This window comes from Suncus etruscus, chromosome 6 (genome assembly GCF_024139225.1).
Source record: "Suncus etruscus isolate mSunEtr1 chromosome 6, mSunEtr1.pri.cur, whole genome shotgun sequence".
Taxonomy (NCBI): domain Eukaryota; kingdom Metazoa; phylum Chordata; class Mammalia; order Eulipotyphla; family Soricidae; genus Suncus; species Suncus etruscus.
Genome location: NC_064853.1, coordinates 46,824,536 through 46,837,473, shown reverse-complemented (window position 1 = coordinate 46,837,473; position 12,938 = coordinate 46,824,536). Strand labels below are relative to the sequence as shown.

The following is a 12,938-nucleotide window of genomic DNA, read 5'->3' as shown; positions in this document are numbered from 1 at the left end:
TAACCTCCTGTTAGTCTGCAGGAGTGGAACAGAGGATGGATCACAGGACTCAGAGCAACTGTGGGTGGAGGGAATTGAGATAAGTTAATGGGTTCGAAAGGCCCCACAGAAGCTGACTCCCCTTCTGGGAGCCCTGTGATATGGGAGCCCCTCAGAGAGCACAAGGTCCAGAGTCTCCCAGAGAGAGACCCTGCTTGGTTGGTTCTGTATACCCAGTTCCCAGGCTCCCTCCTGCAGGAGCCATAACTTAGCCTTCTCAGGCATTAGCCTCGCCCAGCAGGGCCTCACATCATCCTGGCCATGGCAATGCTCAGGGCTGGAACCTGGGGTCTGAATTCTGGGAATGCCAGGGCACCAGGAGGGGTCTCCTGGGTGGAGGTCCTCACAGTGGAGAGCCGAGGCAATGGATAAAGTGGGTCCCCAGTGGATAGAGTGGGGACTATACAGCAGGCAGGGCACTTGCCTTGCATGCCACCAAGCTGGATTGGTTTCCAGCACCAGATATGGTCTCCCAAGATCCCTAGGGAATAATTCCTGAGAATAGAGCCAGTAGAAAACACTGAGCACTGAAAGGTGTAGCCCCAGACCAACAACAAAAAGAGTAGACAGACAATGCCTGTGGGCTTTGCTGATTGTGTAGCTTCTGGGTCACAAGCAACCAAGAACCCTAGCTAACCTTTCTGACCCCAGCCTGGGGCTGGCTGCTGGTGGCTGGTTCACAGCTTCTCCCCCAGTGTTCCTGCCACATAATTCCAGGAATATTGTTAATGGGAAAGACCGGACCTCAGTCTCCAACCTCCTTCCAAATGGCTAAATTCCAAGCATGTGTGTGTGTATGCCCACACACACACACACATGTGTGCATACACACACAAATGTGCACATGCACACACCCTCTGTGTTTGCTTTCCTGAGAACTCTTTGCAGCAGACTCTCAAAGAGAGTGAATGGGTCACACTGTGCTGCAGCTGAGACCCAGCTGATGACACAAAGGACAGAACCACCCACCATGCAGCCCACAGAGCTGCGATAGCCAAAGGTTTGTCTTAGGTACTGGAGTGATGTGTTATAATCGGTACATAATTGACTTAGCCCAGGACTAGAAAGCTACCAGCTGGCCAGGAAATGTCACTTCTTTTTTTTTCCTGAGGGCGGTGAGGTCCTGTCTCTGCCCTTGGACACACCTGGAAGAAGATAAAACCCTGCCTGCTGGATAAGCAGAATCCCCACCTCGACCTAATTCCCACGAAAGACTTAGTGGCCTGCCTCAGTCTGCGTATTCAGCCACATCCATCAGCTGCACCCAGATGACAGGTCTGGGACACAGGGCAGGAGGCAGGGATTGTCTCAGAAGAAAGGAAGCAAGGCCACAGGAGGGAAATGACCAGCATCCTTAGGACCCAGACCCAGAAAGAGCTTGTGAAAGTGGAGGACAGGGGCATCCTATGTGCCAGGGGGTGGCTGCGATGGCCCAGCTGTCTATGAAGCTGGGCTGGGCTCAGATGTGGTTCTGCCACTTCCAACTCTCCCCTTAGGATTTTCTTGAAAACTTTACAGACTTTTTCATGTGAATCTAGTCAGAGGACCCATTAAACCAGTCTTTCAGAATATCACCCCCAGGGATACAAGGAGTCAGCTCTATCGTAATATCTGAACCCCGGGATTCTGGGAGAACTTAAGGAAGAGCAGGTGCTGATTTTCAAAACTGCACCTGAACCTGTCAAACATTATAAGACAAAGCTGCTTTAATTCTACAATAACAAATAAAAGGAGTCCTAGGTGACTCAGGGGTAGCCCTCCTGTCTGCACCTCAAGGACTCATTTAGACCCTCACCATCCCCCAGCCCAGCAGCACTGCCCCCTGGAGTCCCAAAAACTACAGCCAACGTGTGTCACCTCCAGTGACACTGCCCAACTGTGTGTGACTGAAGTATGCCACTCCTGGAAGCACTGCAATTTGGAAGCCACTGTCCTCACTGTCACTCAACAGCCATACCTATGCCCAGCACCTCCCACTGCCCAATGTGGAGGCACTGCAGGTAATGGCTATGTACATGGAGCAGTGAACTCAGGAACCACCAAGCACTGCTCTGTCGCCCTCCTCCCGACTGGTTCTTCTGGTGTCTTGTGGTGTTGCTGCTCTGCCCTCCCACTCCCACCTTCCCATCTGCAACATGCCTCTTCTGGAAACCCTAGGATGAAGAAACAAGATCACATCAAAGCATTGGTGGCTGAAAGGCCAGAATGGGAGGTGGTTATACCCCTGGCATCTCTGCTGCCACCCCAATTATCTCACTACCCCCAGCCTCACGGAAACTTTCTCCACTCCCCCAAAGAAGCATGCAGACAGTGCTCCTCTTAAATCATGTTTAATTGTTCTCCCAAAGACAGGATTCATCAAAAAAGAGTTCACAGCACTTACAATCAAGAAAGGTCAACTAAGAAAAAAAAAAAAAGGGAATATATTAGGCTTTCGATTGAAAAAAAATAAAATGCAAACACCATCCTTTTCATTTGCACCCTTATGTTCTCACTCCCATACAAGCATCCCTGTGCCTAGATACACATACATGTATGTGTAAGCACACAAACACACACACACACACACACACACACACACACACACACACGGACAGGGGCAAGAGGTACAGGGGAAAGAGGGAGGGGAAAGGGGATAGGTCCCCAGGACCCTGGCTCACCCAACCCTCTCAGTAACGGGCAGAGCAGTGCTACATGTGGGACTCAAGGGGACACACGCAGAACTCCTCAACTGTGCAGGGCAGAAATGGGGGTGAGGTGGTGGACACTGGTGGGGACAGTTGCCTTAGATGACTCTGTTCTCCAGGACCGCCAGCCGCTTACTCACAGCTTCCAGTGGGCATGCAGTTAAGGAGCCAGCATTGCCAGCAGGCCAGAGTAGCAGGCGTGAGGTCGCCACCACCCTGAACTTCACTTCCTGCTTTCTCCAGACCCCTTTTCCAGATCTTCCTTTCTCTCACCCCCACATGTGTTCACACCAGTGTGTGCCCCACCCCAACCTCAAACCCCATTACTGTGAGCAAGTGCCTGCCTGCACACACCCTGTGCAGAGCTCCACCACAGAGGCTGGTGGTGGTCTGGGTCATTCCCCTGAGTCCTGAGGGAGGAGGAGTCCATGGGAGCACTGTGACTTTCTGAAAATGTCTAGGAACCTGTGAGGGGCGTGTTCAGTCTAGGCTTCTCAGTTTCTCTACTTTCTCTTTCCTTGGAACAGGCCAGCGCCCAAGCTGTCACCAGTCCTCCTGCTGAACTCAAGGAGGCACAATTTCCCTCTCCTGTTCCCCTCCTTCCCCTGTATCATGTACTTTTACCCTAACCTCCCTGCCCTACCCAAGTGGCCTCTGGGAAAGGATATGTTTCCTGGTCAGCGCCTGCAGCAGCTCCTCCACTTTGCCCTGAAATTTGACAATGGACTCACAGGCACAAGGGTCCTCCTCTGGAACAAAAGGAAACAGAGAGAAAAATGGGAACAGTGAGTGGACACGGGGTAGTCACTGACCAGGTTGAGGACCATGGAGTTTGGGGGCTAATGAGGTCCAGGAGCAGAGATCTCTGAAACAGAGCACCCAAGAGGAATAAAGAGGGTCACTCTTGAGAGTTGTCCTGAGAATTCCTGTCTTAGCTACCAGGCAAGTGGCCAATGCACGGGCTGAAAAAAATAAAATGCAAACACCATCCTTTTCATTTGCACCTTATGCTCTGTCATCTCAGTGTCTGCAGCTTAATCTTACATTTTACAAGTACAAACCCAGAGAAGTAAAATTCTTGTTTTTTGTGGCCAACAGTGTCCAAGCAAAGAGGCAAACTTCAGGCATGCCTGGTTCTGGGCCCATGTTCCTTACAGACAGCTGTTTAGATCAGGGAGATGTCAGGGTTCAAACCACCCCATCACTCTGATCCATCTAACATGGGAATGATACTCAGACAAATAGGATTAAAGATTTAATATTCCAACAACACTGAGCACATCTATCCTTGCCATAAACATGCCCTGTGTCTGCTGGTCTTGTCAACCAGGCCACCTCCAGATTCCATACTCCTGATGCCACCAAAATCCCACTCCAGGATGGGTCCACCCCAACCTGCCATTGATGCAGACACTGACCACACTCACCCACACAGATCTTCTTCTGCAACTTCTTGCCAATCTGGTTGATGGTCCTAAAATCTGCAGTGTAGAAGTAGTGCTCTGCCACAGGCTCTGAGGCAATCTCTCTTAGCTCATCCTCCACAGCATTGCCCACGCCCACAGCAAACATCCTAAAGCCTGCCAAAGGAATAAAACAGGGAGGAGTGGCCTTGGGAGCCAAGAGCCACTGAAGAGCCCTCTGGCAAAACCAGCCTTCCAAAACCAGATACCTCCTGGTGGCAGCTCCTTGGAATTGCAAGCACAGTATTTAGGTCAAAGACATGGAAATCACATTCGACTTTCTGACTTCTTTTCCTGAGAGTTTGCTGGTATCACTTATCATCTATCTTGTGATTATTATTACCTTATTTAACAGGTGACAAAGCAGATGTAGGCTTGTCCCAATACAAGATTGCCTTCCAAAACCATTAATATGCACTTGGGAACATTCAACAATTCCATGCTCCACCTACAAAGGGTCTATCAAAACAAGTCACACACTGTTGTGAGGAGCTCGGTCTTGTCACCAATTTAAGAAAGAGTTGTACAAACCAGCTTAACAAATCTTATGAGAATAGACATGAAGTTGGGCTGTGCCACGTGTCACATCAGCCAGGGTGTTTAGAATCTAGGCAGTCAGTACCTACCAAGGTCCTTGGCCTTCTTAGCTGCATCATTAATGTAGTCCTGGCTCCGACCATCAGTGAAGACAATGCCCACCTTCTGGGCCCCAGGCCTGGCACCACTGGACACAGTGAAGGAATTGTCAATGAGATACTTGAGGGCGGCCCCTGTCATGGTGCCTTTCTCCATGTATGACATGCTGCGCACTGCTGCCTTGATGTCCTTCTTGGTGTGGAAGCGGCCCAGAGGGAACTCCTGGCGCACAGAGCTGGAGTACTGCACCAGCCCCACCTGAGCCAGCTTGTCCGACACATCCAGTGTATCCACGATCTGGTTGATGAACTTCTTCACCAGCTCAAAGTTCTCTGGCCTCACGCTCTTGGATCCATCAATGAGAAAGACCAGGTCCGTGGCTGAGCTGCTGCCACCACCAGTGCACACTGGGAAGGGAGAGAAGTCCACAAAAAGAAGCTTGAGGTTCATAAAACCCTGCTGCTCACTGGGCTTGGGGCCCATGACATGCCCAGCTCTGTGCTGGGGAGCAGCCCCTTTTGCCCTCAAACCCCTCTTTTCAAAGTCAAAGTTACTGGCTAACTTTATAGCAGATTATCCCAAAGCTGTTAAATCACACAGCTCAAATATGGGGGCATTGAGACTTGAACACAAACCATGTGGCTCCTTATTTCTTCATAGGGACACAGTAGGGCCAGTGAGATTATACAGAAGTTAAGGTGCTTGCCTTGCACACAGCTAACTGGGTTCAACTCCTGCACCATACATGGTCCCCTGAGCACAGCCGAAAGTGATCCCTGAGCATAAATCTAAGGGTAAACCCTGAGCACAGCTGGGTTAAAATTAAATTAAAATTAAAAGAGAGATTGAGAGAAGAACCAAAATCATAGAGGCTTTCTGCAGACACCAACTTCTAGAAAGGCATCTTTGCAGAGTGGTTCAGAGGCAAAGTGCACTGAAATCTGGGTAAATTCCTGGGGAGTAATCAAGACCCTGCCTCTTCCCTCCCCATTCTCCCTGGGCTTGCCTGTGTCCAACCCACTGACCATTGCAGGTCTTGCCATCACTGTTCAAGGTGAAGCCCTCTCGGCACGCACAGGTGTAGGAGCCTGGGGAGCTGACACACACCTGCTCGCAGTCGTGATCTCCAGTAGCACACAGGTCTGACACCACTGTAGAACACAAGACAGCACTTCTCACAATCACAGGCTAGAAGAGATCCTAACCTCAGGGAAACTTAGCACCCCCAACAGTCTCCAGGCCCCAAAGCCTAAATCAAGACACCAAGGCTGAAATCCCTAAAGAAGTTGATAAAAACTGCTATATAAAACTTTCTGCTTAAAAGGTAAGGGTCGAAGGGACATGTCTCTAGAACAGCAAAGAAAATAGCACATGGCACTTTATCTGATACTGAGACTGGTATCACACCCTGGATCAATGACTCCATTAACACAGCACAGGCCATCTTTAGAGCTCCCTTAAGACCATGTGTTTTGAGTCCACACCGCAGCGGTGATCAGGGCTGGTTACTCCTGATTCTGCACTCAGGAATTACTCTTGGTGCTGCTCAAGGGACTAGATGGAGTGTCTGTGAGCAGACAAGCACCTTATCTGCCATATTATCTCTCCAGCCCTCTGCACAAGCCACGTTTAAAGAAGATGGGTAGTCACCATCCCTCCAGACCCACCTCCCTCTGCAATGGCTCTTAGTCAGTCCAGTGCCCAGGTGCTCAGAGCCTCTAGCATCACAGTAGACTTGGAATCCAATTCCTACCTTGGTATACAAGCTCTTGTGGGTATTTAGATCTTTGCTTCACTGGGTGCCCGACCCTGCTCTGGCACACTGCTCAGCGCTAAACCTAACTCAACATAGCCCAATCTCTACTTCCAACCTTGCACCCAATGCACAGTTTCCAGTGCTGTTTCCTTACTGGGCCAGACCCTGCTAGGAACTCTGACTCTGCCAGGACCTAATCAGCATCTCCCAGACAATGACCCCTCAAGCCCACCCCTGCCCAGACCTGTGCAAGGTCCCCCTGATCCACCCTTCCCACCCACATACTGACTCTCAGGAACTCCAGTAAAGCCACGGCCCCACCCAACCCTATCCCAAACCAGGCTCGATCTCATCCACATCCCGGCCCAGCTCAGATTCTGCCTCCAGGCCCTGCCCCTCACGGACTCTCAGCCCAGCCCCAGGTCCTGCCCCCTTCGGACCCTCAGCCCTGCCCGGTAACCCTCCACCCTCCAGCCCCAGCTGCCGTCCAGCGCACAGCAGAAGGCCTCCTGGAATTTCTTGGACAGCTTCTCGATGACATTGTAGCTCTCCACGTAGTCCACGTGCTCGTCCTGGGGCTCGCTGGCGATCTGTCGCAGAGTGGCCTTGTCCACGCGACCCACACCGATTGCAAACAGCTCGATGCCATTGGCCCGAGCCTGGGCGGACACGTCCCGCACGCTGTCCTGGGGCCTCCCGTCCGTCACCACGATGACCACCTGCGGCATGAGGAGGAGAGAGTGATGAGTCAGCCCTCTCTCCCCACGTTGGTCCTGGGCAACAGACCTCCAGTGAGTCTTGGAGAGCCTAGACTGGCACAGCCAGAGAGGTTGTGACTGCCCAGGTCACAGCAGTAGTTAGATCTGGGCCTTCCCGCCTGAGTTCTTCCCCCATCCGGCTAGCAGAAGAGTTTGACTCGGACTGAAAAAGACATGGTGGTGTTCTTCCATCCGACTAGCTAATGTCTCCAGAGGTCTCCTCCCTCTGTCCCGCAGCTCTGAGATCTCTGAGAAAAGGCCACGTCTACCCTCTAGTCATTAGGGCCCCGCAGACTCGCCCTGCAAACCTATGCATCCCACCCCTGCAGCTCTGCTCTTAGCCAGCAGAGGGAAGCAGAGGCTGGATTATAAAAAGCTATTCTGTGGGGCCCGGAGAGATAGCACAGCGGCCTTTGCCTTGCAAGCAGCAGATCCAGGACCAAAGGTGGTTGGTTCGAATCCCGGTGTCCCATATGGTGCCCCATGCCTGCCAGGAGCTATTTCTGAGCAGACAGCCAGGAGTAGCCCCTGAGCACCGCCGGGTGTGCCCCCCCCCCCACAAAAAAAAAAAACTGAGAACTGGCAAGGGAAGTCAGGAAGATGTCGCCTTTTCTCCCTGTATTCCCAGGATGCTCCTTGCCAGGGATCTCAGGGAGGAAGGTACTGCCCAGCCCTCCCACAAGGTCTTCCTGCTCTGTATCTGGGAGAATCTGAGTCTGAACCCGGTGCTCTTATCTATGCCTAAGTGTGGGGCTCAACTTCCAGGCCCTCTCTTGGTACTGGCTCCAAACAGACTGGGATACCTGCAGTTGAGGTGCTGAGTTTGACAGGCAGCTCCACCAGAGTGGGCACTCCTTAGCCTACAGCTCTTCCCCTGGAGAAGGGGTTTGTGGAGATTCCCTCCTGCAGCTTCTAAGGAAGAGTAGGGCTCTTCAAGACAAGTAGAGTTGTCTTGGTGTCACGGGTAGGGAAGAAGGGCCTGCAGCTCTCATCCTCTATGGAGGCCCTTGGCACTGAGTTTGTCAGACTTTCCCTGCTGCCTGCATCTTCCCATGGTCCTTCTGCCACCCATCTTGGATCCCTCCCATAGAAGTTCCCATAAGTAAATTTCTGTTTGAGGATCTGATGTCTGCTGAGTGCTGCAGACTCCTGTAGCATGTGCTGTCCTCTTCCACTCACCTCAGCCACTGGCCTGATCTGAGTGACCCAATCAATTCTGAAAAAGTGACTGCTGCAAAGGCCATCGCCATCCCTTTCCCCTTCTCTTTATGAGAGTCACCAAGGGCCACTACATGGCCCTGACATCTGCATGTCAGTATATCTGCAAGCACTCCCAGGACCAACAAACTGTCTGAGGAAAAGCCTCAGGTTGTGGTGGCTGTGACCTCTGCTATTTTCTGTAGGAACAGGCATACCACATATCAGCTGAGCCAGTCACTTAAGTACCCAGAACCTCATCCCCAACTCTCATGAAACCTCTTTCAACTCTCGTAAGTCAGTGCTTTTGAGAGTGGGTGGGGATGGCCCCTGACTGTCCCAAGGATGAACCTGCCTACAGAGCTGTTGGCTGACCCTTGTAATGCCATTTGGCTACTGTCACTGGTGTTCCTCAGTCAGGAGTTGTGCTGGACTGAGTTTGGTGTCCCCTGAGTTCTCCTGACTACCTTGTGAGAAGGAACGAAGTCACACACACACACAGACACAGACACAGACACACACACACACACATACACACACAAACACACACACACACACTATTCCAAGGGAGGAAACCAAGGCATGATGAAAAGTAGCATCTTATCCAGGTGGGCTGAAGTGGAGGAATGAACCCAGAGCAGGGAGGACACAGTGTTATGATCTTACTCAGCCCAGGGCCACCTGGCTGACTTCCCACTCTCCTGCAAAACACCACGCCAAGGGGAGAGCAGGGATTGAGTCCAACCAATTCTCCCCTGGGATCCGAGGCTGGCAAAGACATTGGTTAGAGCCCCATGTCTGCCCTCTCTCCACCTCAGGTCTGCCTCCAGCTCTGAGATGCCGAGATGCCCACCTGGCAAAGGAAACAAAGCTGTCAGCAACACCTTCCAGCAGGAACTCCGCAGGACCATGCACGTACCTTGCTTATGTGGGGGGACCTGGCGCGGCCGCCCTCAGCTTGGCTGAGGGCCTTGGTGATGGCGAACTGGATGGCCAGGCCGGTCATGGTTCCGGTGGACAGCGGCCGGATGCGGTGCACAGCCTGCAGCAGTGCTGCCTTGGAGCCATGGGCACTCAACGGGAACTCCTGCTTCACGGTGCTCGCGTAGTTGACCACACCGACCCGCGTGGCATTGGGCCCCACGTCAAGTGCCTCGATGACCTGCGACAGGAACACCTTCACCTTCTCAAACTCCACTGGCCGCACGCTGCGGGAGCTGTCCACCACAAACATCAGGTCCGTGGGCCGGGTTCTGCAGAGGTGTCCTGGGAAGGATCGGGTGGGAGGGACAAGGGTCAGGTTAGGTGCTAAAGAAGTCAAACATTAGGAGTAACTCGGGTTCAGGACCAGCGGACCAGCCTTGAGTCACTGGCCCAAATCGTTGGCCAGAATTTGGGGACACAAGTAGTCCTTTGTCCAAGGTCCGTGGCTCAGCCCTAAAGGAGCTCTGAGCCTCTGCACCCCTCTGAGCCTATTTCCTCCTCGAATGAGCTGAGGATCCTCTCCTCACAGGGATGTGGAGGGCACCACTGGGCAAGCAAGAGTTGCAAAAGGCCTCAGCCTTCAAACAGCATATCTGGTTTCAGCCCAGGGACTCCCTAAGCAGTAAGAGCTTTCCCCTCCTGGCTGGGCTAAGGGCATCATGTCGGGTCATGGGGCCTAAGGATCTTCCCACCCCAGGGCTGCCAACACAATTTTCATCCTGAAATCAAAGTGAGTCACAGATGGGGTGAGGGGGAGATAGCACAGTGAATAGGAGATTTGCCTTGCACATGACCACCCAATTCGATCCCCGGTATCCCATATGGTCCCTGCCAGGAATAATTTCTGAGCCAGAGCCAGGAGTAACCCCTGAGTGCTGTCACGTGTAGCCCAAAAATCAACAATAAAAAAAGTGGTTCACTACAGTGACTATGCAGCTCAGGGCATGAGACCCAGGGCAACCAACAGAACAATTCCCAGTGGCCACCTCCAAACTAACCAGAAGGACACACACACCCGCGGACAACCTCTACCCAAGAGAGCAATCTCTTTCCATCTATTCTTTGAGTCAGCAGCATGCTGGGAAGTGCAGGAGCTGATTCAAGTCCCCTCTCAGTCCTGTGACGCTAGGTAACTTCCCTGGTAGAATTTGTTTTTCCTCTGTTCAAGGACCCCCAGCCCCCCCAGCCTCTGAACCAAGTGTGAGAGTTCCTGAAGGGACCTTAGAAACCTCTTACAGCTGGGTCCCTCCTTTCCCCAAAATCTACAAATGAGGCCAGAACAGCAAAGACAATATAGCTCTACCTTAGAGTGGTAGATGGCAGCCAGGGAGCCCTGAGCAGGCTCATAGCATGAGCAGCTTTCCTCTCAGTCTCATTTCCCTATCCAGCAGGAGAAATGGGCTTGTGAGGACCCTTAGCCTCAGGTTAAACTGTGGGGTGGGTTAGGTATAACTGGAGTTCCTAGGGAATCCTACTCAATGTGCTGGAGGGACTGAGAGGAGAGCTAGTCAGCTCTGCACTCATTCACCCACCTACCCTCATGCACACACACAAACATACACACACACACACACACACACACACACACACGCACATACAACTTACTGGATCTCTGTAGACTCTGCTCTTTGACCCCAAGGCAGCATGCTGGGGTGTCTGGGAAGCCATAGGGAGACCTCTGTAACAACTGGGAGTCCAAAAGAGGCCTCAGCACTGTCCCCAAACAGGACCCCTGTCCCTTTTTCTACACCCCCTCCCAGTATCCCTCATCTGTCTGCTCCTGTGCCCTCCAGCTGCTGCCAGTCTCTCTTTCCATCTCTCAGCCTCTACCTAGCTCAGCGACATTCCATCACCCTGAGTTGTCAGACAGGGTCCCCCACCTCACATAGGGCCCCCTCACCTCTGGCCTGGGGTTCGAGGCCAAGTATGCATGGGGCCCAGATCAGCAGCAGCAGCCCCCAGAGAGGGAGGTTTGCATGAGAGAGAGCCCACATGGTTCTGGCAGCCAAGGCAGCAGCCACACGGTGAAGTATGGGGCATGCAGCAGCCGGGTCTTATCAACCTCACTCCTGCCCGCCCCCTCATGCACAGGGGCCAGCCCACCCTGGCCCCCAGTCCCTGAGCAGAGGTGGGGCCAGGTTTGAATGGAGGTATGTGTGTGTGAGAGAGAGAGGGAGGGAGATACCCCGCCTGGGCTCCAGAGACTCCACTGACCACAAGGGCTCCTTTGCCTACAGAAGCAACCAGAGCTGCAGCTGGAACCCAGGGACTCTCAGGTGGGGGGTGAGAGGCGCCTCCAGGGCTGGAGCCATCATGGACTGAGTCTGCCTCTTCAAAGCCAAGCAAACCTGAGTCCAGCAGCCTCATCCCCTGCCTAACTCCTCTCCCACCTGCAGAACCAATGCCAGTTTCCTGCTGGAACACCTCCTTGTGGTGCTCCTGGGTTGGCCCCTGCCTTTCCTCTCACGCCATGTTCTCCAGCTGCACCTAGATTCTTGGGCCTTTGCAGACTGGGCAGATGCCAAGAATGCCCTTCCTTCCCCCTGGCTCACAGCCCTTCAGGGTCATGACCGAAGTAGCACGGACTTTAGCAAGCAGGAGAGATGAGGGCTGCCAGATTCCACCACCTCACCGCCTCATAGTCACAGTTTTTAATGCCCAATTTCCTTTCCAAAAAAAAAGGGGGGGGGTGTAAGATAATTTTATAAAAATATTATTTTTAATTTGCCTATATAACTTAAAAAGCAATGATTATTAAAGGGAACGTTTGTAAATATAGATTAAAATAGAATCATCCAAATTGACACACACTACTTCTTTGTGACCATTTAGCCACATTTTTCTGGTTTGAAAAAAATAATGTAGAGCTTAAGCAATAGTACAGAGGATAGAGCATTTGCCTTGCACGTAGCCGAACATGGTTGGATCCCCAGCATCCCATATGGTCCATGGAGCCTGCCAGGGATAATTTCTGAGCTCAGAGCCAGAAGTAACCCCTAAGCACTACTGGGTGTGGCCAAAAACACAAAACAAAACAAACAAAGTTAACACAATAGTAGCTATTGATTTATATACTCTGTATTACACTTGAGAAAATTTACTACAGTACCACGAAGTACAGACTTGGAGAATTTCATTTTCTGTGTCCACCAATCTGACCCTTCTGGTTGGTTTGTTAGCTGAGGAATATCCTCAAGCACCTCTCATAGAACATGTGTTTGCTTTATGGCCTTTCATCCCATCTACTGCATCTAAAATTCTTGCCTTTTACAATCTTGTCTTCAAAGATTATTTCCTGTAGTTTCTAACTTTAATCATCACAATTGTTCCAAGGATGGGCCTTAGTTTCCAAGAGGGCCTTAATATATCATTCCTCAATGTAGAAGTAATGCAAGTGGCCTTTAAGGATATGTTGACG

General features: G+C 51.9%; 1 protein-coding gene across 1 annotated transcript; it reads right to left on the bottom strand.

The window, feature by feature from the left end:
- Positions 1–2,824: 2,824 nt before the first annotated feature.
- Positions 2,825–11,514, bottom strand: MATN1 (matrilin 1). Its single transcript, XM_049774836.1, has 8 exons — positions 11,421–11,514; positions 9,456–9,802; positions 7,078–7,300; positions 5,851–5,976; positions 4,816–5,232; positions 4,154–4,306; positions 3,395–3,475; positions 2,825–2,874 (listed from the first exon to the last, which is right to left on the bottom strand). Exons 1-8 carry the CDS (start codon positions 11,512–11,514, stop codon positions 2,825–2,827), a joined length of 1,491 nt encoding a protein of 496 aa, XP_049630793.1.
- Positions 11,515–12,938: the final 1,424 nt, after the last annotated feature.